This window comes from Ammospiza caudacuta, chromosome 5 (genome assembly GCF_027887145.1).
Source record: "Ammospiza caudacuta isolate bAmmCau1 chromosome 5, bAmmCau1.pri, whole genome shotgun sequence".
Lineage (NCBI taxonomy): Eukaryota > Metazoa > Chordata > Aves > Passeriformes > Passerellidae > Ammospiza > Ammospiza caudacuta.
Window position 1 is genome coordinate 77,199,374 of NC_080597.1, and position 20,856 is coordinate 77,220,229.

General features: G+C 53.0%; 3 protein-coding genes across 3 annotated transcripts; all 3 read right to left on the minus strand.

Moving 5' to 3' along the window:
- Window positions 1-610: 610 nt before the first annotated feature.
- Window positions 611-4,041, minus strand: LOC131557993 (carboxypeptidase A1-like). The gene is made up of 10 exons (XM_058805532.1): window positions 3,886-4,041; window positions 3,621-3,702; window positions 3,295-3,429; window positions 2,915-3,016; window positions 2,734-2,835; window positions 2,528-2,638; window positions 2,251-2,341; window positions 1,757-1,956; window positions 1,490-1,574; window positions 611-798 (listed from the first exon to the last, which is right to left on the minus strand). The coding sequence occupies exons 1-10, from the start codon at window positions 3,948-3,950 to the stop codon at window positions 611-613; spliced, it is 1,161 nt and encodes a 386-aa protein (XP_058661515.1). The 5' UTR covers window positions 3,951-4,041.
- Window positions 4,042-4,695: 654 nt separating this feature from the next.
- Window positions 4,696-10,061, minus strand: LOC131557941 (carboxypeptidase A1-like). The gene is made up of 11 exons (XM_058805449.1): window positions 9,948-10,061; window positions 7,977-8,058; window positions 7,461-7,595; window positions 7,221-7,319; window positions 6,540-6,641; window positions 6,169-6,270; window positions 5,949-6,059; window positions 5,679-5,769; window positions 5,338-5,537; window positions 4,999-5,083; window positions 4,696-4,927 (listed from the first exon to the last, which is right to left on the minus strand). The coding sequence occupies exons 1-11, from the start codon at window positions 10,010-10,012 to the stop codon at window positions 4,740-4,742; spliced, it is 1,260 nt and encodes a 419-aa protein (XP_058661432.1). The 5' UTR covers window positions 10,013-10,061; the 3' UTR covers window positions 4,696-4,739.
- Window positions 10,062-12,670: 2,609 nt separating this feature from the next.
- Window positions 12,671-19,766, minus strand: LOC131557958 (carboxypeptidase A2-like). Its single transcript, XM_058805478.1, has 12 exons — window positions 19,732-19,766; window positions 19,557-19,644; window positions 18,350-18,431; window positions 17,298-17,432; window positions 16,751-16,849; window positions 16,194-16,292; window positions 15,965-16,066; window positions 15,043-15,153; window positions 14,647-14,737; window positions 13,983-14,182; window positions 13,199-13,283; window positions 12,671-12,957 (listed from the first exon to the last, which is right to left on the minus strand). The coding sequence occupies exons 2-12, from the start codon at window positions 19,619-19,621 to the stop codon at window positions 12,770-12,772; spliced, it is 1,257 nt and encodes a 418-aa protein (XP_058661461.1). The 5' UTR covers window positions 19,622-19,644; window positions 19,732-19,766; the 3' UTR covers window positions 12,671-12,769.
- Window positions 19,767-20,856: the final 1,090 nt, after the last annotated feature.

The following is a 20,856-nucleotide window of genomic DNA, read 5'->3' on the forward strand; positions in this document are numbered from 1 at the left end:
CCCATTCCCTAGGGATTGCAGCAGGTGAGGAGGGGTCACAGTCAGAAAGGGTTGGCTGGGAAGGGACCCTAAAGCCCATCCAGTTCCAGCTCCTGGACACCTCCCACTGTCCCAGGGTGTCCCAAGCCCTGTCCAGCCTGGCCTGGGACATTCCAGGGATGCAGGAGCAGCCCCAGCTGCTCTGGCAATTCCAGCCCAGGCAGGAATTCTCAATTCCCAAGACTCCCTCTGCAGTGGGAGCCATTCCCTGTGTCCTGTCCCTCCATCCCTTGTCCCCAGTCCCTCTGCAGCTCTCCTGGAGTCCCAGTAAATCCTGCTGGCCTCGTGTCCCAGAGCCCAGTTCCCTTCCCATCCTCTGCCAGATCAAAGGGAAAACCACCGCTTTCCTTCCTTTTTGTTCCTGCTATTTTCATGCCCTTTCAATCAATTCCTTTTCCAGGCCATGACCCAGCACACCCTGTTTGTGCTGGCACCAACCCCAACTCTGAAAGGCCTTTTCCACCCAGTTTGGGAAAAAGGGAAAACAACCACAAGCTTTTCTCGTCCTTCTTTGCATTTATTAACCGACTGCCTTCTCCCCTCTCTGCAGCTGCTGCAGCCTGCTCCCAGCTCAGTACATGTTGTCCCTGGCGTGCTCCATGATGACCTTCAGCGCCAGCCAGGTCTCCTGGGCGGTGGGGACGATCTGCTTGGCGGGCAGCAGGAACCCGTAACGCCCCGTGTCCCGCAGCTCGAAGGTGAAGGAATATTTGATCCCCTGGTTGTAGGTCCAGTCCACGGTCGATCCACTGGCTCTGTCTGGGGGAGGAAAAAGAAAGGTGGGATTCAGAGCTTTGTAGTGTCTCTGGGAGTCTCTCAGGAGCCCTGGCTTGGCAGACAGCAGGGGACACTCTCTTGTGCCCCAAGGGTACTGAGGGCAGCCAGGCTGGTCAGCTTTGCAGCAGGAGAGACACCAGAGACATGGGTAGAGGATAAAAGGCTGACTCTTAGCAGGGGTTAATCCAAGGTTTTATTCTGAAGGAGCCCCTACACCTCAAGGGGCTCCTGTTGAGAGTCCCAGGAGATGTGCCAAGGTTGCATTTAAAGGGAGGTGGAAACCTAGAGTAGATAACACTTACTGACCAATAAGTGACCCTAAGGGATGAATATTGGGGGACAAACATTTAGGACAGCGTATAGGGCTGACCCCTGGCCTCTGGCTAATCACTCAATGTCCTGAACTGAAACTTCTAGATGGAGGGGATGGGATGCTGAGTGACTGACAGCCAGGGTGAGGATTTGGGGATGATCTCAGCAAAGGGATTACACAGGTAAAGAGAGGGGGGTACAATCTGAGGTAAACCATATGGGAAAAATACGGGGATACAAAACCAGAACTATTACAAAGTATAGAAACACACTTCGACAGTACAGGAATCCCATGGGATATTTGGCCAGTGTGAGGGATGGTTTTGGGATCTGGGGGTTTTGGGGCTGCCCCAGCACTTACAGATGGTGGTGATGATGCTGCCGTAGGTGAACTTGGTGCCATACAGGGAGGACAGAGCTGCCACGGCCTTGGCAGAAACCTCGTGCTGGGAATACAGGGAACAGGGAAAGATGAGCCAAAGAAAGGACAAACCTGTGGGTACAGCTTTTTCTGGGTGCAACAAAGCTCCTCCCAGCTTCCCAAGGGGTGCAGGACAGAGGTGGCTCCCCCTTGGAGCAGCAGAAGAGCTCCACCCCATCCCAGCCCCTCAAAGCACATGGGCCTCACCAGTTCCTGCTCATCTGGTGCCGGGGTCTCGGTGTAGCCGTAGGGGTAGAGCAGGAGCTGGGAATAGCTGTGGATGGAGACGAAAGCCTTGATGTTGCCATGGCTCTTCACAAAGTCCACGATGGATTTCACCTCGGGCTCCGAGTTGGGGTAGGGTCCGTGGTACGTCTCTGAGCAGGAGCTTGAGCTGGCTCCGGCATCTGTGGAGAAGAGGATGGTGAGAACACAGCGGGAATTTGGGGGATTCCAAGCCCAAGAGGTTTTCCCACCCCCCAGCTCCTTGGTGGTGATCAAGAGGTGCTCCTGGGGCATCTCCTCCTAGAGATTTGTATGGTGACTTTCACTTGTCACTGTGGGGCCTCAAAGCCCAAACCAGGAGAGCAAATCCCACCTCTTCCCCAGGGGACATCAATGGATCTTTGAGCCAGAAACAGCTTTGGAGCTTCCAGCTGGAGAGTGGAAAAGCTCCACAGGGGCAAGGGGCCAGCTCTGACCTCCAAAACCTGCGTCCCAGTTGCGGTTGGGATCTACTCCGACACAGATGGCGCCCGCGTGCTTGGACCTGGTCTTGCGCCACATGCGGTTCTGGAAGGGCAGAGCCACCTCAGCTGGTGCCCAGGGCTGGGGCTCCACAGCTTGTGTGGGCCCCTTCCCATCCCATGGAAATGTGGGTGAGGAGGCTTTGCCCTCTCAGGGATGTGCAACCCCTCAAATCCCGCTCCCCATCCAGAGCAGGAGTAGGAACCAGGGAGAGGAGATCCAGGGCAGTACCTTGGTGTGGGTGTAGGCAAAGCCATCCGGGTTGGTGACAATCTCCAGGAAGATGTCCATCGTCTCCAGGATGGAGGCCACTCCTTCGTTATTTGCATGATCCTCGACAATCTAGAGAGGATGGACGTTTGGAGCTCCCTGTTCTCCCTGTGGGATCACCCACCTGGATCCCGCAGCCCCTGAGGACCCTTCTGGGGTGTCAGTACCTTCTTGGCAAACCAGACGCCGCTGGCCTGTGTCACCCACTCGCGGGAGTGGATGCCGGTGTCGATCCAGATGGCCGGGCGGTTCGTGCCCCCTGTGCTGAACTGGGACAGCAGAGAGGGGGGGTTGGCTTTGTCCCTGTCACCGCTTCCCCCCTCTGGATCACGATCCCCACGTCCTCACCTTGAGCACGTAGAGGGGACGGTTCTCAGTCGAGCGGCCAATCTCCAGCTTGCTCACCAGGTTGGGGTTCTCGGCCACCAGCATGTCCATGAAGTTGTAGATCTGGGAATGAGAGATGTGGGGGTGACTCCCAGCTCACCCCCTGCCCAAGAGCAAACTTTTTCCCCCAAAATTCCCCAAATCTTGTGCTTTCCCACCTCATCTATGGTGTGGTAGGCCTCGTAGTTGAAGGTGGCGGTGTCGACCGAGCGGTGGCGGCTGCTGCGGAGCATCTCCACCTTCTCTTCATTCAGCAGGGCCTGTGGGACAGGGGTGGGATGAGCCCCATTCCCACTGATGGGATCCCCCCTCTCCCTCACCTCCCCTGCGCCACTGCTGACCTGCACATCCTCGATCATGATGGAATAGGAGACCCCAGAGGCCTCCAGGTGGACTTTGACGGCCTGCAGGCTGCGGAAAGGCACGCGGATGTCCACAGGCAGGCCGAGCTTGCGGGGCTCCAGCCAGAAATCCAGCTGGGTGGGAAAAATGGACATGTGGTGTGAGATCCTGCCTCGGGATGCACCCCCAGCACCAGCCTGTCTTGCTTTTCACTGCTTGGTTCCCATGGTCCCACATCCAACCCCGTCCTTGCTTTGCTTATGGGGTGTAAAATGAAGGCCATGGGCTGGGGGGTGACCCCAAAGTCCACCCCCACACCCAGTACCTGCAGATGCTCCAGGTCCTGCAGCTCCTGCACCTTCTGCAGCTCCTCATCGCTCTGGGGGACGACACGCAGCACCTGGTGCCTGTGGGGGCAGGGGGTGCTGAGGGGTGTGGGACGAGCTCCGGCCCCGTTAATCCGACCTAACCCCACCCATCCATCCCCCCATTCCAGGGATTTCCCCTGAGCCTTTTCCCTGTGCTCCCTCAGGGCTGAACCAACTCCTTCTGCCCCACCCAGTGCCACCGTCCCCATCCCAGCCCCTTACCCAAAGAAGGTCTCGGTGCAGGTGGCCACTGCCACCAGGGCAGCCAGGAGCACGAGGAGCCTCATGGTCAGCAGGGACAGCCAGTCTCAGGTCCCAGCAGTGCCCTGGGGCCTCTTAAATCCCATGGGATGGTGGCTCCAGCCCGGCCCCTCCAGCTGTCCCTTTTCCCAGGGCCCTGGGAAGGCTCTGGTTGCCACCAGCCAAGGTCAGGCCCTGCTGTCCCCATCCAGGCACTCCCAGTCCTGGCCAAACCTGTCCCAGGAACCAGCTGGGGCCCTGGTGAGTCAGCTGCCAGCAAGGTGAGACCGGGAGGTGCCAAAATCCCACAGCCTTCAGTGCCAGCTGAGGGGAGGGACAGGATCAGTTTGGGCTGAGAATGCACAAAATGCAGATTTTCACTTGGGGCTTGGTGAGCTGGATCCCTAAACCACAGCAATGAGGAAACCGGTTTAAAATTGGGCTGAGGAAAGTGGTGTAAAGCTTGGCCCAGGACAGAGGTCAGAGCAGGTGACAGTTGTCCCAGTAGCCACAACTAAACAGCAAATACCCTGAGGGTACCCATGTCCCTCCTTGTAGCCCCCTGGGAAAGGATGATGGAGCAAAGCTGCTCAAAACCCCAAAATTTGGGGTTGCTTGCCCAAAAAACCCCATCTCCTCCTCCCATGCTGGCTGTTGGCTCCAAAGGATGGGGACTTTGAGCCAAAGTCACGAGGGGAAAATCAACACCTGCAGGTCTGGGAGTCCTTTCCCACCCCTTTTTTGGAGATTGGCATGAAAAATAATGAGTGTGCTTGAAACCACTGAATATCCGTGAGGGTTTATTGAGAGCAGGGAATGCTGGGGGAGCTGCTGGCTCAGTATGGGTGCTCCAGGACGTGGACCATGATGTCCAGGAGCGCCGGCCACGTCTCGGTGGCAGTGGGGATGATCTGGGAGCTGGGCAGGAGGAATCCGTAGCGCCCCGAGTCCCTCAGCTCCAAGGTGAAGGAATATTTCACCCCGTTGTCATAGGCCCAGTCGATGGTGGTGCCTCCTGCCATGTCTGCAGGGAGAGGAGCCCGATGGGAGCCCGTTCTCTGGGGATTTGCTGCGGGGTGAGGGAGGGACACTCACAGATGGTGTTGGCGATGCTGCCGTAGGTGTATTTTGTCCCAAACACGGCGGCCAAGTCGCTCACGGCCTTCTTGGCCAGTTCATTCTGCAAAGGAACCACCAAAAGTGCTGGGATCTGGTGGATCACGGGGATCTAGAGCCCATCATTCCCCATCCCATCTGCTGTAGGTTTTCCCAAAACCCCTTAATTTTTGATGTTTGAGGTCCATCTCACAACCTCCCTCCTCCAGAACCCAGGTGCAGGGGTTTGATATTCAGGTTGCATCTAATGAGAGGAGCAGGGGAGCTCCGGGGATGCTCTGCCAGAGGTCCCAGCCCCACGTTTTGGGGCCATCTCACCATTTCCTGGTGGTCGGGCGCGGGCGCCCTCCTGTATCCGTAGGGGAAGAGCAGCATCTGGGAGTAGCTGTGGATGGAGATGACGGATTTGACGTTCCCGTGGGCGCGGATGAAATCCACGATGGCTCTCACTTCCCGCTCGGAGTGGGCGTGAGGGCCATGATAGATCTCAGAGCAGGGATTGCTGCTGGAGCCGGCACCTGGAGCAGGGGGAGGAGGAGATCCAGAGAGGATCCCTCAGGAAGGGTTTCCATCCCTGGGTTTCTCCACTCTAGCAGAAAGTTTTGATGTTTTGAGGCTCAAGCAATGCCTGGTATGGGATCTGGTGGCCAAGGTCTCACCTCCAAACCCAGCATCCCAATTTCTGTTGGGATCCACTCCCACGCAGCGGGATCCAGCGTTGATGGACCTGGTCTTGCGCCACAGGCGGTTCTAGGAGCACACAGAGAGGACACAGGAACAGGAATGTGAGTCCCAACCCCTGTCCAAGCATCTCCAGGGATCTCCACTCACCACCCCACATGGAGGAACATCCCTCCCCACCCAAAAAACACAGCTGTGGTTGGGGGCAGTGCTGGGACAAGATCTCCCTGTGGTGTCCCTGCACTCACAGAGCTGTGGGTGAAGGCAAAGCCGTCAGGGTTGGTGACAATCTCCAGGAAGATGTCCATGCTGTCCAGGATGGCCGTGACAGAGGGGTCCTGCCCGTATTCCTTGGCGATCTGTGCATGGAGAGGAGCAGGAGCTGCCCCGGTGCCCCTCGGAGATGAGGAGGGGGACAGATGCAGGGTAAGAATTGGGGTCCCACACCCCAGGTGGCCCCAAGGTGACCTTGTTGGCCGTCCAGACGCCGGTGGCTTGGGTGATCCATTCCCGCGCGTGGATGCCGGTGTCCAGCCAGATGGCCGGGCGGTTCGATCCCCCGGTGCTGAACTGTGCGGAGCCACGGGATCACTGAGGCTGGAAAACCCTCCAGGATCATGGAATCCACCCTGGGCCCCATCCCCACCTGTCCCCAGCCCAGAGCCCTGAGTGCCACCTCCAGGAGTTGCTGGGACACCTCCAGGGATGGGCACCCAAACGCCCCTGGGCAGCCTCACCCCCTTTCCATGGGGCAATTCCTGCTGTGCCCACCCTGAGCTCCCCTGGCACAGCCTCTCACCCTGAGGGCATTTTCAGGGCAAGGCTGCCCCAGGACCCACCTTCAGCACGTACAGGGGCCGCTGCTCGTAGCTCTGCCCCACCTGGACCTTGCTGACCAGCTTGGGGTGATCCTCCACCAGGACATCCATCCACTCGTAGATCTGCAAGGAGGAGCTGCTGGCTCACCAGGCTCAGCCTGGCTCTCACCTTTTGCTTTTGAGACGCAGCAAGCAGAGCTTCCCTGGGGAAGATCTGGTGCTTCCCTGGAGACCTGGGACTCCCCTGGGGAAGATCTTGTGCTCCCCTGGAGAACATGGGGTGGTTGGGGCTCTGTGTGAGCAGGGAAAGGCATGTCCCAACATTTTTGGAAAAGTAGAATGAAGAGGGGAAGTAGAAGTAGAAGTAGAAGTAGAAGTAGAAGTAGAAGTAGAAGTAGAAGTAGAAGTAGAGGGGAAACGTTCTAAGACCCCCCCAACACCATCATAGCCCCCACCAGTCCCAAACGGGGCTCCAATCACCCCCAAAGTGAAGCTGAAAATGTCTTCCACAGGGTGGGAGGTTCCAGGTGTGGCCACGCTGGATGTGGAAGGTTTCCCAGTCTCCCATCTCAGCTAAAAGCTCCGCCAAGGAGGAGGAACCTGTCCAGGGAGGTCTCACCTGTCACCAAGAACTCACCACGACCTTCACCACACGGATGTGACCCCAGCAGCACAAAGGCAGTGCTCTGCAGGGAAAGGTACCTCATCTATCGTGTGGTAGGAGGCGAAATCAAACATCCTGGAGCTTCTCTTCACCCTCCTGGACCTCCTCATGCTTTCCTTTTCCTCATCCAATAATTCCTGGTTAGGAGGCAAAAAACCCCAAGATCAAAAAGGCTGGAAGGAGGAGGGGGTTGGATTTTTTCCCTTGATTTCCAACTTTTGAACTTTCTCTCAGGGCTGAACTGCAGGAGCTCATCCTGTTCCTGTCACAGCCATTACCTGCACATCCTCGATCATGATGCTATAGGAAAAATTATGGAAATCCAGGAATTTTTTGACTCCTTGGAGGCTGGGGAAGGGCACACGCAGGTCCACGGGGTGGCCAAGGCTGTTGGGGTGACGCCAAAAATCCACCTGGGAAGAAGAAGTTGGGCTGAAAGGGGAAACTTCGCCCCATCCTGTGCTGGTGCTCATCCACTGAGCTCCCCAGCACCTCCAGGGTCTCACAGGAATTTTGATGAAGGGTCTAAAAAGGGTTTGGGGCAAATTTTGGGCCACGGATGGATGTCTGGGTAGGGATTTACAGAAATGTTCCAGCCCAGGTTGTTTGAGTATTTATGGGATGTTCCCAGTTCATATAAATGGAGCTCTGAGCTCAGGGAGCCCCAGGTTAAATTCACATTTGTATGGTTCTATATTATACATCTCCAAAATGGGGAGGAAAAAGGATGGGAGGGAGCCCTGGATTCACCAGGGTCTGTGACCAGGGGGTGCTCAGGGCCCCTCAGAGCTCACCTGCAGCTCCTCCTGCTCGCCCAGCACCCCGAGCAGGGTGATGTGCTCCTCCTTCCTGGCCATGACACGCAGGACCTGGTCCCTGCAGGGAGGCACAGGGGTCACAGGGGGGGACTCTGCCCTGGGGGAGGCTCCACACCAGCTCAGAGGGTTGGAAAATTCATCAGTTGTGGGTGTTGAGAGAAAAAAAATGCAGATTCAGAGCAGCCATGATGGGAAAAGAGCAAGTGCTGGGGGTCTGAGATGATCTCCAGCCTTGTTTGATCAGCTCCCCAGATGCTGGGGAATCTCTCCCATGGATATGTTCTCTATCTATGGATGTATTCCCTAGCAGAGGTCCCATCCAGCCTGGCTGGGCTTCCCAAGGACAGGCACAGCCCCTGGAGAGGAGGAAATGTTCTGTGGGACAGAGGTTTTCTCATCTCGGATCAATCCTCTACTTCCAAGCTCTCCTGCTGGGCAGTGCTGAAAGCTGCTCCCAAAATGGCACAAAATTCCTTCACCTTTCCCCTTTCGTACCTTTCATCCTCTTAACTCCCATTTATCAGTTTAACCACCTCCCCAGGTGATAACAATTTCCATTCTGTGCCTGGGGGACTCAGGCAGGCAATAAATCCTTGTGATTTTTCCAAAATCAGGGAGCAGCCCTGACATTCCCTGCACAGTCTTGGCTCCCAGCCTGGAGGAGAGTGATGGGATCCTGGATGGATCCCTCAACCACAGCAGGGAGGAAGGTGGGTCAGGCACATCACAGAATATCCTGAGCTGGAAGGGGCCCACAAGGATCAAATCCAACTCCAGGCTCTGCCCAGACACCCCAACAATCCCACCCTGTCCTTGAGAGCGTTGTCCAAACGCTCCTGGAGCTCTGGCAGCCTTGGGAATGTGACCATCCCCTGGGGAGCCTGGGCAGTGCCAGCATGCTCTGGATCAGGAACCTTTCCTGATATCCAACCTAAACCCCCCTGGCACAGCTCCAGCTGTTCCCTGGGTCATGAGAGCCCCAGCTCCAGTGTCAGTCCAGCTCCTGGGACGTCCTGGGGGGACTTTTTTATGGATAAATTTTCCCTACTCTGAACACAGAATTCCCACTTTCTCTACAAATTAGTTCTCATTGCCAGTCCATTCATTCAGACCTTTCTGGAAGCTTTGGGAGTTTTGAGTTGTCCTGACCCCCCCTATATTCCATGCCCCCTTCTCAGCCTCATTCCTGCCCTGGTGCTGTTCTTATCTGCAGGAGCTGCAATGCCAGGGTGTTATTCTGGAAAAGTTCTGCCCTCCCTCCCCAGGGCCCTCTCCAGCCACATCTTGTTCTTTCCCACGGCGTGTTATTCCCATAAATCCTTGGTTATTCCCATAAATCCTTGGTTATTCCCAGCAATCCTTGGTTATTCCCAGTTATCTTTGGCTGATATTCCCACAAATCCTTGGCTGTTATTCCCAGCAATCCTTGGTTATTCCCAGCAATCCTTGGTTATTCCCAGTTATCTTTGGCTGATATTCCCATAAATCCTTGGCTGTTATTCCCAGCAATCCTTGGTTATTCCCAGCAATCCTTGGCTGTTATTCCCAGCAATCTTTGGTTATTCCCAGCAATCTTTGGCTGTTATTCCCAACAATCTTTGGCTGTTATTCCCAGCAATCTTTGGTTTTCATTCCCACAATCCTTGGATGTCTCCACAGCCATCATCTTTGAGCCCTACACATCATCCCCTGATCCTCTGGGATTCCCCACCCTGGCAAAGCTTGGAGCGATGCCCTCAGGCTTCAGCATTCCCTGATTTCTACCTGCTCCAAACCTCCCTACAACCCTGGGCTGAAACCAAACCTTTCCCAGTTGGCAAAACCCCTGTTGGATTTCCATCCTTTGGGATGTCACCCTTCAGGCTGACCCTGAGGGACCCTGGTGGGGATGGACCGTCCCCATCCCAGCCAGGGTGTCCCACCGCCCCCTGCCCCAGCAGGACTCACCCCACGAAGAGCCGCTCAGTGCTGCTGACCCCCAGGAGGGCGAGGAAGACCAGGAGGGTCTCCATGGTGGGTGGGAGCAGAGCACAGCCCCGAGGAAGGACAGAAGCCCCTCGGTGTCGGGGTCCCTCCCGGAGCTCCTCACCGGGGCCGCATCCGCCGCCCCCGCGGCGTCGGCAGCGACAAACAGAGCAGGCAGGAAGGGCTCCAGAGCCCAAATGTTTGCTTTATTTGGCAAAGTCAACACAAGAGCAGCCAAATTAGGGAGGATCTGATAATGTCTCCCTCGGTGAGTGGGTCCTGGATGAGTGTCCCTGCTCCCAGCCCCGAGCTGCCGTGGGCACGGGCGGCTCCCAACCCACGGGCGTGGGACGGTGGGGATGGCGTGGTCACAGGAGCCCCAAAACCACAAGGAAACACCTCTTTGTTTCCATGGATTTCTTCATTACACATTGCTATGAGTAAGTCAATCATAATTATGATTAGTAATGCATGTGTAATGACAAGCTACTACAAAGTTACTTGCAGAAAAAACAAACATTTAAATGTAGATTTATTTATGATTAATTAGTTTATGCATACATGTATATAGATATAGATACAGATGTATAAAATGTAAGATATATTATTCAAATAATTCATCAAACCATTCCCAGGAGTGGGGTCACTTGATGGTGGATGAAATCTCACTTCAAAGCGGACAGAAGTCGTGGAGCTCAAAGGTGCACAAGGACGTTCAGCTGGGGTAATGCTCAGAAAGAAAGGCTCATTTTTGGGTAGAAAATGAATTATTTTTATGTTTTCAGTGTAAGCAGGGGCTGTGAGCAGCTGTCACTGAGTGGGGCTATCCATGAGGTCAGTTTGTCAGAGGTGTCTTTGTTCCCCAGGTAAAGCAGTGTCTTTGTTCTGCAGGTTACAGCAGGGCCTTTGTTGGGCCTTATCTGCGCTGCCCCTGAGCTCCCACCGTGCTTGTCAGGGATGCTCTGGGTTCCTGGGCTGTGTTCCCAGGCTGGCAGGCACCTCCCGGGGCATCTTTTACAGTTGACATCCTCTGACCGTGGTTTTCTCCACTGAATCCAGGGGGTTCTGGCTGCACCAGGAGCAGGAGGTGCCGGGGGAAGGTGTGGGGTCTGTTGGGGCTGTTGCTGAGGGGGTTCCAGGATCATGGGGTGGTTGAGGTGGGAAGGGACCATAGGAGTTCTGTGTCCAATGCCTGGGTGTGGCATGGGCAGCGCTGGGGACCCACCAGGGCCCTCCTTGCTGGATCTTGGAGTCCTCCAGAGATGGAGGCTGCACAGCCCCGCTGGCACCAGGTCCTGCTGCTTCTCCTCCTGATGAAAAGCATTTCCTGGTGTCCCTCCTGGCTCTCCCTCATTCCAGGTGAGGCTGTTGCCTCTCCCATCACTCTCTGTGGTGAAGAGCTTGGGTTCCAGACCTGGAGCTCTCCTCACACCAGACACTTCAGGAGGAGGGGACAGGAGCCCTCGAGCCCTGGATGGTTGGAATGAGCTTCCACACCAGGACAAGGTGACAGTTCCACACTCCCAGCCAAGGCTCCTCAGGCTCTGCAGTTCCTGCTCTGGGGACAAGAGCTCCTCCAGGTCCAAGAGCCAGCTGTGTCCCTGTCCCTGGCATTTACCATCAGTAGTTTTTAGTCACTGGGCAGAGGATGGGATTTTGGAAACTGGGTCAGTTTGGGAAGCAGTGCCACTGGATAAGGCCATGAGCAAAGGAGACAGGGACACAAGGGCAGCACTGGCTGCCCCAAGCATGGCTTTGCTTTCCAAACCAGCTGCTTTTAACCCAAACCCAGCGCCCTGGGCTGCTTCCCTCAGCTGCACCTTCCCCTTTTCCTGCCAGCAGCTCCGAGCCCGAGCCCGCAGGGTTTTATCGGACACATCAGCGCTGTTTGCTCTCCTGCCAGCCTCCGAGGGTGAGTAACTCACCAGCTGCTGGGGGGTCACAAGACACCAAGATAAACCTGTTAGACTCGATAATCACCACAGCAGCAGCAGCCAGAGCTAATCTCTGATCCTTCAGGGCCTCCTGAGCTCTTTGCTCTTAATCCCCAAGAAATTTGCAGGATGAAAATGGAACGAGGGGCTCCTGAGGGGCTGGGTGATGGATCAGGGGAGATGTCCTCCCACCTTCATCTTCCCTTCAGCCATGTCCACTGGGAACACCTGGGAGGGAGAAAAGGGGCAGCCAAATATATGGGGGTGTACACTTGAGGACAGTGGTCAGGGGCCTGGCAGGGTCCTGAGGCTCATTAAGGGAAATTAAATTCCTTTAATTAGTTCCATAGCCTGGATTATGCTGGTTAACACCAGGCCCTCTGCATCAGCCCCTTCAGCCTGGAAAAGGCTCCAGGGAGAGCTCCCAGCACATTGCAGGGCCTGCAGGGGCTCCAGCAGAGCTGCAGAGGGACTGGGGACAAGGCCTGCAGGGACAGCACCCAGGGAATGGCTCCCACTGCCAGAGGGCAGCCATGGGTGGCATCTTGGCAATGAGGAATTCCTGCCTGGGCTGGCATTGCCACAGCAGCTGGGGCTGCCCCTGATCCCTGCAGTGCCCAAGGCCAGGCTGGGCACTGGGGCTGGAGCAGCCTGGGACAGGGGGAGGTGTCCCTGCCATGGCTGGGGTGGCACTGGAGGGTGGGCAGGGAGGGTTGTGGCCCAAAATCTCCTCAGGGATGTGTCACACACAAGGAACACATGCAAACACCATGGGGGGAATGAAAAGGGGTTTATTCAGCCCTTTCTATCACAACAGCCATCATGGAGGATTTCTGAGCTGTGCTGCAGAGCTGAGTCTCAGCCCAGCTCTCAGGAGGACTTGTTCCTCACGTGCTCCATGATTTTCATCAGGCCCAGCCAGGTCTCCTTGGCAGCAGGGATGATCTGGTTGGCGGGCAGCAGGAACCCGTAACGCCCCGTGTCCCTCAGCTCGAAGGCAAAGGAATATTTGATGCCGTTGTCGTAGGCCCAGTCAATGCTGCCCCCGCTGGCTTGGTCTGGAAGGGAAAGGGAGATGGTCCAGAGGGGCAGCAGAGCAATGCTGGAGCTCTGTTGTCCTGCTGCTGGTGTTTTGGGGGACAAGGATGAGGTTTGGATGGGAACGCTCAGGGGTGACGTGTGACCTGTGGTGTCACTGCACAGGGACACTGTGGCTTCCAGCAGGGACACACCCTGTGGGGAGGACAGGGATTGGTGTCCTGGGACAGCCCTAAAAGCTCTCAGTGGCCAAATACTCACAGATGGTGCTGCAGATGGGGCCCACTTGGAAGGTGGTGCCATAGAGGGAGCGGATGGAATTGGCAGCAGCTCTTCCCAGAGATTCCTGCAGGGGAGATGAAGGGAAAGTCAGGAAGCAGCCATAGCTCCTGAGATTAAACACTGGGATTTCACCAGAAATCTCCAATCTGCTTTGGAGGTGATTCACACCACCAGCAGCCACAGCTCCCACAGCATTTCTGGGAGGTGCCACTGCAGGTGAGGTAACTTCCAGCAGGTTCTGTAAGTGCTCATCCAGTGTTTATCTCACTGGCTTGTCAAGGGAAGGCTCAAGAGATACCAGAAATTCCCCAGGCAGTTGGGATCTCCCAATACTCCAAGGTCAAATTTGTGCTCACTTCAACTATGTAATGGGGGCTGGATGGAAAACAGAGCTGGGTTCTTTGTGAAGAGGGGAAAAAGGCAACAAACTGCCACAGGGGAACTGCATTTAGGTATTAGGACAAAAAAAAATCCCCATGAGATTAAAGAAACTTTGGGATGAGCTTGAAAAAGAATTCTTCTTTAGAAATATCAAAACAATCCAAATTCAGAGTGAAATTGGCTCTGACTCCAAAGCCCTTTCAGCACAGGGTTAGAACAGAGACCTCCAGAGGTCTTTCCCATTGGAATGATGGCTGTGAGATCCACACTGCCTCAGAGATATTATTCCAGCTGTGGTGCTGCCAGCAGGGAAGAGCAAGGAAAGTACAGAAAGGCAGCTGGACAGAAGAGAGGAAGGTAAAACCAAGTCCTGCTGTCTCACCAGCTCAGCATAGTCATCTGGCCTGGTGCATTTGTATCCATAGGGGTACATCAGGAGCTGGGAGTAACTGTGGAGGGTCAGGAAGGCCTTGAAGTTTCCATGATTCTTGATGAAGTCAACAACAGATTTCACCTCCACCTCGGAGTTGGCGCTGGGCCCGTGGTAGGAGTCGGAGCAGGGCTTGTTACTGGCTCCAGGACCTGGGGGTGCAAGGAGGGAACAGAGCCTGAGGAGGGGAATTCCTGGGAGGTCAGGGCAGACCCCACAAAGCTGGGCTTTCCTAAGGACAGGGCTGCAGCCAAAGCAAGGCCTTAAACGCTGGTAAATGCTCAAACAGCAGTGACAGAGTGTGAATGCTCAAGGGATGCGCTTTGAGATGATGCAACCTGGAACAGGCTGCCCAGCAACCCAGGAATCCACATTCCTGGGGGTATTCTGTGGTTGGATGGGGCTGGGAACAACCTGGGATAATGAAAGGTGGCTTTGCTCATGGCAGGGAGTGGAACTAAATAATGTTTTGGGTCCTTCCAACCCAAACCATTCTGTGATTCCACAATTCCATGATGCTGCCTCACCCTGTGCTCCGGAGTGATTAATCCCCTTTTATAAAGGCAGCTGCTGGTTCTGTGTAACAGGATCCAGAATCCAGAAGCTCCATCCCTACCTCCAAAACCTGCATCCCAGTTCCTGTTGGGGTCGACTCCGACGCAGATGCTGCCGGGAATCTTGGAGCGGGTTTTCCTCCACATGCGGTTCTGCAACAGAGAAATGCTCAAAAGGGACCAAGTCTGGGTGCTGGCACCAAAACTGCTCCCCATCCATGGGGGATTGAGCCTAGCCATGATCCCAAGAGTATTTCTGACTGCCAAGATGGGCCAATGGTCAACAATCAAATGTATTTGCTAAAAAATGGGTATTTACAGTGGGTTAGACAAATGATGAGGATCTTTATCTGCCCAACTCTTTGGTAACTCCTCTCACAGCATTAAGACTTTCAGAGCCCACTTCCCTCATATTATTATTTCTTTGGAATCTCACTCAGCTCAAAGAGCTGACCCACCGAGGTGTGAGTGTACACAAATCCATCAGGGTTGGCCACTGGCAGCAGGAAAAGATCCATCTTGTCCAGCAGGGAGGTGATGGACTCATCTGTTCCATAGTCAGAGGCAATCTAGGCAGAGACAGAGCACACCCTGCTTAGCAGAGTAATTCCTTCCCAGATGTTCATTCCCTCATTGTTTGGGACACAGGAAAGGCTGGAATTTGGGGCAGGGAAATACAAACATCCATTATCTGTGGGCCATAACTGTGCCTTGTTATATGTGTGGAGTGAGCAGAGAATCTGTTTTATTATTTTATTCTGAAGACAGGAGGTCTTTAGAATAAAATAGAAGAGGATAACAAATTTCCTCCTCCTTGTCCCAGAGGACAGGCCAAGGCTACTTTAAGACTGAGATGGAAGAGCCAGGTTGGGAATTGTCAACTGAGCTGCACTGACAGAGCCCAGGGAGCTTTTGGACAACACCCTTGGGCACAGGGTGGCTCTTGGGGGTGGTTCTGTGCATGGCCAGGAGCTGGACTTCATGATCCTTATTCTGTGATCCTGTGACTTCTCTGGTGGCTCAGTCACTTCCAGCATGATTTAAATCCTCATTTACAGAGAGCTGGAGGCCTGGGCATTTTGTGGAAGGAAACCAAGCCCACTGCATTGCTCTGGGTGAGCAGAGCAAAGCAGCAATACAACCTCAAAGCCTTTGGTTATTTGTGTAACAATTTCACCTGAACCACCGCATTGTGTCTGCCTAAACTCAGCTGTTCTAACAGGACAGAGGTTCCAGTTCCAGGTTGAGGCAGCCACCACATCCCCAGGGAGTCAGCTGCTTTTGGGAGGTGAAATGACTGAACACGCAGAGGGGTGATACGCTCTGAAAGAGCAGCAAGCACTGCCCAGAGCGGCCCAGGATGAAGCCCAGCTGCAGAACCTTGTTGGCGATCCAGAGGGCGCTGGCCTGCGTGACCCACTCGCGGGAATGGATGCCGGCGTCGAGCCAGATGGCCGGGCGGTTGGAGCCTCCGGTGCTGAACTGGGAACCAAACACAGCGTCTCAGAGCCCGGCACCCCTCAGTCCAGCACAGCCCATAACAGACGGGGGTGCCCTGGCCTGTGCTGTCATTCATCCCCTTGGAGCCGTTCCATGGTGTCTGTCGCACCTTCAGGACGTACAGAGGCCGCTTCTCGTAGGATTCCCCGATCTGGATCTTCTCCACAAAGCTGTGCTCAGATGCAAGTTGGTCCAGTTCTGCATTGATCTGAAATGCAAGGCCATGAGGACATGAACATCATCTCTGAGGACATTAATATCACATTTATGTGCTCTACCATTGGTTGGAAAGCCCATCCCCTTCCACCCCCCTGCCCCAGGCAGGGACACCTTCCACCACCCCAGGTTGCTCCAACCTGGCCTTGGACACTCCCAAGGATGGGGAAGCCACAGCTTTATTTCTTTTTAGTTCTTTATTTCCCAGTTTCAAGATCCCTTTATGTCTCTTTCTTTGGAAGGATGGGTTTTGACAGAGTCTGCAGGAGAGTTTATGGAATTTTGATCAGCTCAGATTGTTCTGAACACAAAATTAATACTGCACAAAACAAACCCACGTGCCAGAAAAAGCTGCAAGGACATTTTAGATGCTAATATAGGATGTTGAATTGAAGACAGCATGCAAAAAGACCAGAAAAAATCAGAATGCTCTTCCCCTGAGGTACTCACATCATCCAGAGTGTGGTAAGCACCAAAGTCAAAGCTGCTGGTGCTGCGCTGCCTTTGGGCGCTCTCAGCCATGTCCTGCCTTTCTTTATCCAGAACATCCTAAAATAACATTCAAATGGTGAGAAGTGTCTGCTTCACTGCTAAAAGATAAATAAATGAAAAGGCAGTGAGTTAATGCTGGTTTAGGCGCCCTTTGGGGATTACTGCTCATGAGGAAATGTCAGATTAGTGCCCAAGTGGGTGATTTGTATCCATAACCACTCAGCAGAGTTTACTGACTGATCAGTAACTTCAGTGTTGGGATTCTCAAATGTCTGGGGTGAAAAGTCCACGTGGAATTCCTCAGGGGCTGTCAGAAGAGCCCTGTGGAGTTCATTGATGTCACCACTCAGAGAACACCACAGCAATCCATGGATTGTCTTTGAGGAATAATCCACAGCCTACAAAAATGAGGGGAGGATCCCACGGGAAACAGAGTGTGGGAAAGTGGGAGTGAGGCCAAATTGTCAATCAGTGCTTCCAAAAGATGTAAGAAATAGGTGCCCACCTGCAGGTCTTCAATCAGGATGGAATACTGAATGCCCTGGGATTCCAGGAAGGCTTTCACTGGCTGGACACTGGCAGCAGGAATTCTCACATCCACAGGGAGGGCAGGGGCAGAGGGGTTGATCCAGAAATCCAGCTGGAGAGGGAAAGGAAAATGGACTTGGTTTGGGGAAGGCATCCTGCAAGCAGCTCTGGCAGAGTTTTAGAAATACTGATTTCTCCCAAGTCCAAAGGCCCCTGCAGCGAGGAGCCCTGGAATGCTCCAATCTCTGTGGCCTCACCACAACCTTGTATCAGTTCTTCTGATAACTCAATAAAATAACAAATAACGAGGGCCTGAGTCAGTTTTTCACTGACTTCTAGGCTTTGGTCACACAAACAAGAGGAAATTTTAATTGCTCTGATGACTATTTTATTATTCTTCCCTTTTACTAGAAATAATTTCAAGAAAAACTCCATATTCCAGTCTTAGGTAATATGAAACCCATTGTTCTCATTTCTCCATATTCCAGTCTTAGGTAATATGAAACCCATTGTTTTAATTTCTCCTTTTCTCTCTCCTTTGGTAGGACTTTTCTTAATTTTAATTTCTAAATTATTCATAATATATTTTTTAAGCCAGGGATTTTTAAAAATTATGTTAAAAATTCTCACCAATGGCAATAAGAGTAATAACCTGGAATTTTACACTGTGTTTTCCTGTTTCAATGCAGTGTAGACCAACTAATAAATTCCTTCCATAACTCTGGGAGACAAAATATTGCCATTCCCACTGGAAAAACAAGTTTTTCAACACTGAGATGAAGATCTAGCAATTCAAATATGATGTAAAACCAGTAGGGAAAAAAAAAAAAAAAAAATCAATTCTGGCCCTCCTGAACACTGAGCTGGTACTCGAACTTGCTGGTCAAATTTAAAGTGTTGAGAGAATAAAATTATTTACGGCAGCTGCCCCAGAGTGATGGGAACCTTCCAAATGAGATGGAAATTCACAGCCTGACCTGTTGTGGATGAGATGCAAATCCAAAAATGCCTCTTGCGGCCATGACCCACCTGCAGGTGTTCCAGCGATTCCAGGAGCTGCAGCTGCTTGACCTCCTCCTCATTTTTGGTCTTGATCCGGAGAACCTGGTGCCTGCAATAAGTCAGTGTTTTCAGAAGCAGGCTCAGGTTTGTTCCTGGGATCGTTAATTCGGTGTTAATTGTGTGTCAATGGCTCCTTTCATCACTGGATTTGGTGTCACCCAAGAGTTCACCCAGCCACCCGCACCATCCTCACAAACCGGACAACGTGGATGGGTTTTAAATCACAAGGATCAATCCTGCATCCATCGGGAATTTTTGTGGGACAATGATATTCCAGTTGAGATGGGGAAGGATCCAATGTTTGGGGAGCAGAGCAAAGAGCAGGACTCGTTTACACCGCGTTTACACCGGGATCCTCTCCCTGGCCAGGAGAGGGATCAGATCTCTTTGCTGAACCCCGTTAAATCAGCTCTGAATGAACTTTTCCTCATTAATTACTTATTACTGGATTGTCCATAAGCTTTATCTGGACTGGATTCTGTTGTGAATTCACCACAGCTGCTGAGGAATGGAATAAGCAGAATTCAGCTCAGGATTAAATGAAAAATAGCCCCTCAAAATAGCCCCTCCTGGCTTTACAAATCCCCTCCTTTTGGGACATTATTTATATTATTTTTTATTCTTAATCCTTAAACCTTCATGCACAGATTTACTCACTGGAATCTAGTGCTCACTTCCTGCACCTCAGGAATTATCCAGTAGGATTTCATAATCTTTAATTATTAAGGCACTTCCAAGGTCAGTGAGGGTGTGAGGAAATACCTTGTGGGATAATTTTTGCAATGAAACACAAAGAGAAACCTTCAGAATTTACTGGTTGGAAATCAGGATTTTAAATGCTTAGAAAGAAGAGGAAGAAAGAGAAATAAGAAACTTGGGGAAAAAAGGAAAAGTGGTGAACTTTGTGCTCTGCTTTTGCAGTGAAGCCAAAATGAAGCCTTGGATGAGCAGGAATTGAGGAGCTCAACTCCACAGCTGGACCCCTCTCCTTAGAAAACCCAAACCAAAGAAAAGAAAGGTTCCCTTAAACACCATAACAGCAAAGCAAGGAGAACAATCAGTCACAAAAACCAAAAAAATGTGCCCCGAGCAGATTTTGTGAGGGTGAGACCATGAAAAACAACAAGAGGATACCAGCCCTAAATGAAAGGTTTTCCACAAAAGTGGAACTCACCCCACGAAGGTTTCCAGGCACAGGGAAGCCCCGATGAGGACACTGAAGATCAAAATCAGCTTCATGTTTGCTGCAAGTCCAGCTGGGCCTGGCGAGGGGCAATTTATACAGAGCTTTATTTTTCAGATCAAACACATCTGATAGCACCTATCACTCCATGTGATCGAGTTCTCACATTTATCAGAGCCTTCAAGGCAACCAGCAGGCTGATTTCACCTCCAAAAAAATATTTTCCACTGACACATCCAGACCAGGGGGGGAGGAGTCGGTCCCAAAGCTCTGACCACAAAAATGTGTGTGTTCTTTAGGGCAGAGGAGAGCAGGGACAGACTAAACTCATCCAGCTCTCACTGGGGGCAGGAGCTCGGCCAGCCCGCGCTTGGTTGGCATTTTGAGGTGCTCCAAGGGATGTTTGAGGAGTTGTTATCCCCGTGGGAGGCAGAGTCCTGCCTGAGCTTTGGGAATTTTCTCCCGTGGGAAGCCCCAGCTGTGGCTGTCCCACAGCTGCAGGTGCACACGGGGATAAACTGCTGGATAAACTTTGTGTTGATCCAAACCAAAAGGATTCTGAGAACAGCCAGGAGCTGCCCCTGCTGGCACACCTGGGGCTCCTGGGGAGCAGAGAGAGCGGAGATGTTCAGCTGCTCGATCCACCTCAGGAGAATGGAAAGCAATTCCCGGAGGAAATTTTTAATGAAGATCTCAGTTGTATCACAGCACCTCCTGAGCAGTCTCCTCTCAGCTCCACTCCCACCCACTCCTCCTCAGGTGTTCCGTTGTGTTCACAGCCCAGGCAAGTCCTTTGTTTCAGGTTTTTGGGAACAAAGGGAGCCCCAGGCAGGGATTAGTCCTGTTTTGGCCTGCAGGATTGAGTCATCTGTAGCTGCTGTGTCTTGGGGGCACAGCAGAACTGCTCTGGTCTCTAAGGTTTAACCAAACCCAGTCCCTGGGGAAAAAAATCTCCACTCCCTCAACTTAAACCAAAGAATCAAAATTTATCCCCAGAGACAGGAGCCATCACAGGCATTTCCTGCTTCTGGAACTGCAGCAGGAGCTGTGGTGGGAGTCAAACCCCAGCTGCAGTTCCAGACACCAATATTTCATAAGGATCAGCTGACTGCCCACAGGACCTGCCACGGCTCACTCTTTGCAAACAGGAAGAAGGGATTTAATCTGGGGCAAAATTAGAGCTCGTTTCATTACTCATGCCGCATCCCACATGGGTTTAAGGGCTGCCAAGAAACCCTGCCAAACCTGATGGCAGGATCCAAAGTATCCCAACGAGCTCTGAGTGCCCTGA

What these genes read in the sequence shown, in the direction of transcription:
- LOC131557993 (XM_058805532.1), bottom strand. Translation starts at nt 3,950, where the DNA reads ATGAGGCTCCTCGTGCTCCTGGCTGCCCTGGTGGCAGTGGCCACCTGC. An exon ending in GCGTCTGGTTTGCCAAGAAG is followed by an intron (nt 2,639 to 2,733) that starts GTACTGACACCC and finishes CATCCTCTCTAG; the next exon opens with ATTGTCGAGGATCATGCAAA. An exon ending in CAGCATCATCACCACCATCT is followed by an intron (nt 799 to 1,489) that starts GTAAGTGCTGGG and finishes TTCCTCCCCCAG; the next exon opens with ACAGAGCCAGTGGATCGACC.
- LOC131557941 (XM_058805449.1), bottom strand. Translation starts at nt 10,012, where the DNA reads ATGGAGACCCTCCTGGTCTTCCTCGCCCTCCTGGGGGTCAGCAGCACT. An exon ending in GCGAGCAGGAGGAGCTGCAG is followed by an intron (nt 7,596 to 7,976) that starts GTGAGCTCTGAG and finishes TCTTCTTCCCAG; the next exon opens with GTGGATTTTTGGCGTCACCC. An exon ending in GGCCCCTGTACGTGCTGAAG is followed by an intron (nt 6,271 to 6,539) that starts GTGGGTCCTGGG and finishes GGCTCCGCACAG; the next exon opens with TTCAGCACCGGGGGATCGAA.
- LOC131557958 (XM_058805478.1), bottom strand. Translation starts at nt 19,621, where the DNA reads ATGAAGCTGATTTTGATCTTCAGTGTCCTCATCGGGGCTTCCCTGTGC. An exon ending in AATCGCTGGAACACCTGCAG is followed by an intron (nt 17,433 to 18,349) that starts GTGGGTCATGGC and finishes TTCCCTCTCCAG; the next exon opens with CTGGATTTCTGGATCAACCC. An exon ending in CCCTCTGGATCGCCAACAAG is followed by an intron (nt 15,154 to 15,964) that starts GTTCTGCAGCTG and finishes GTCTCTGCCTAG; the next exon opens with ATTGCCTCTGACTATGGAAC.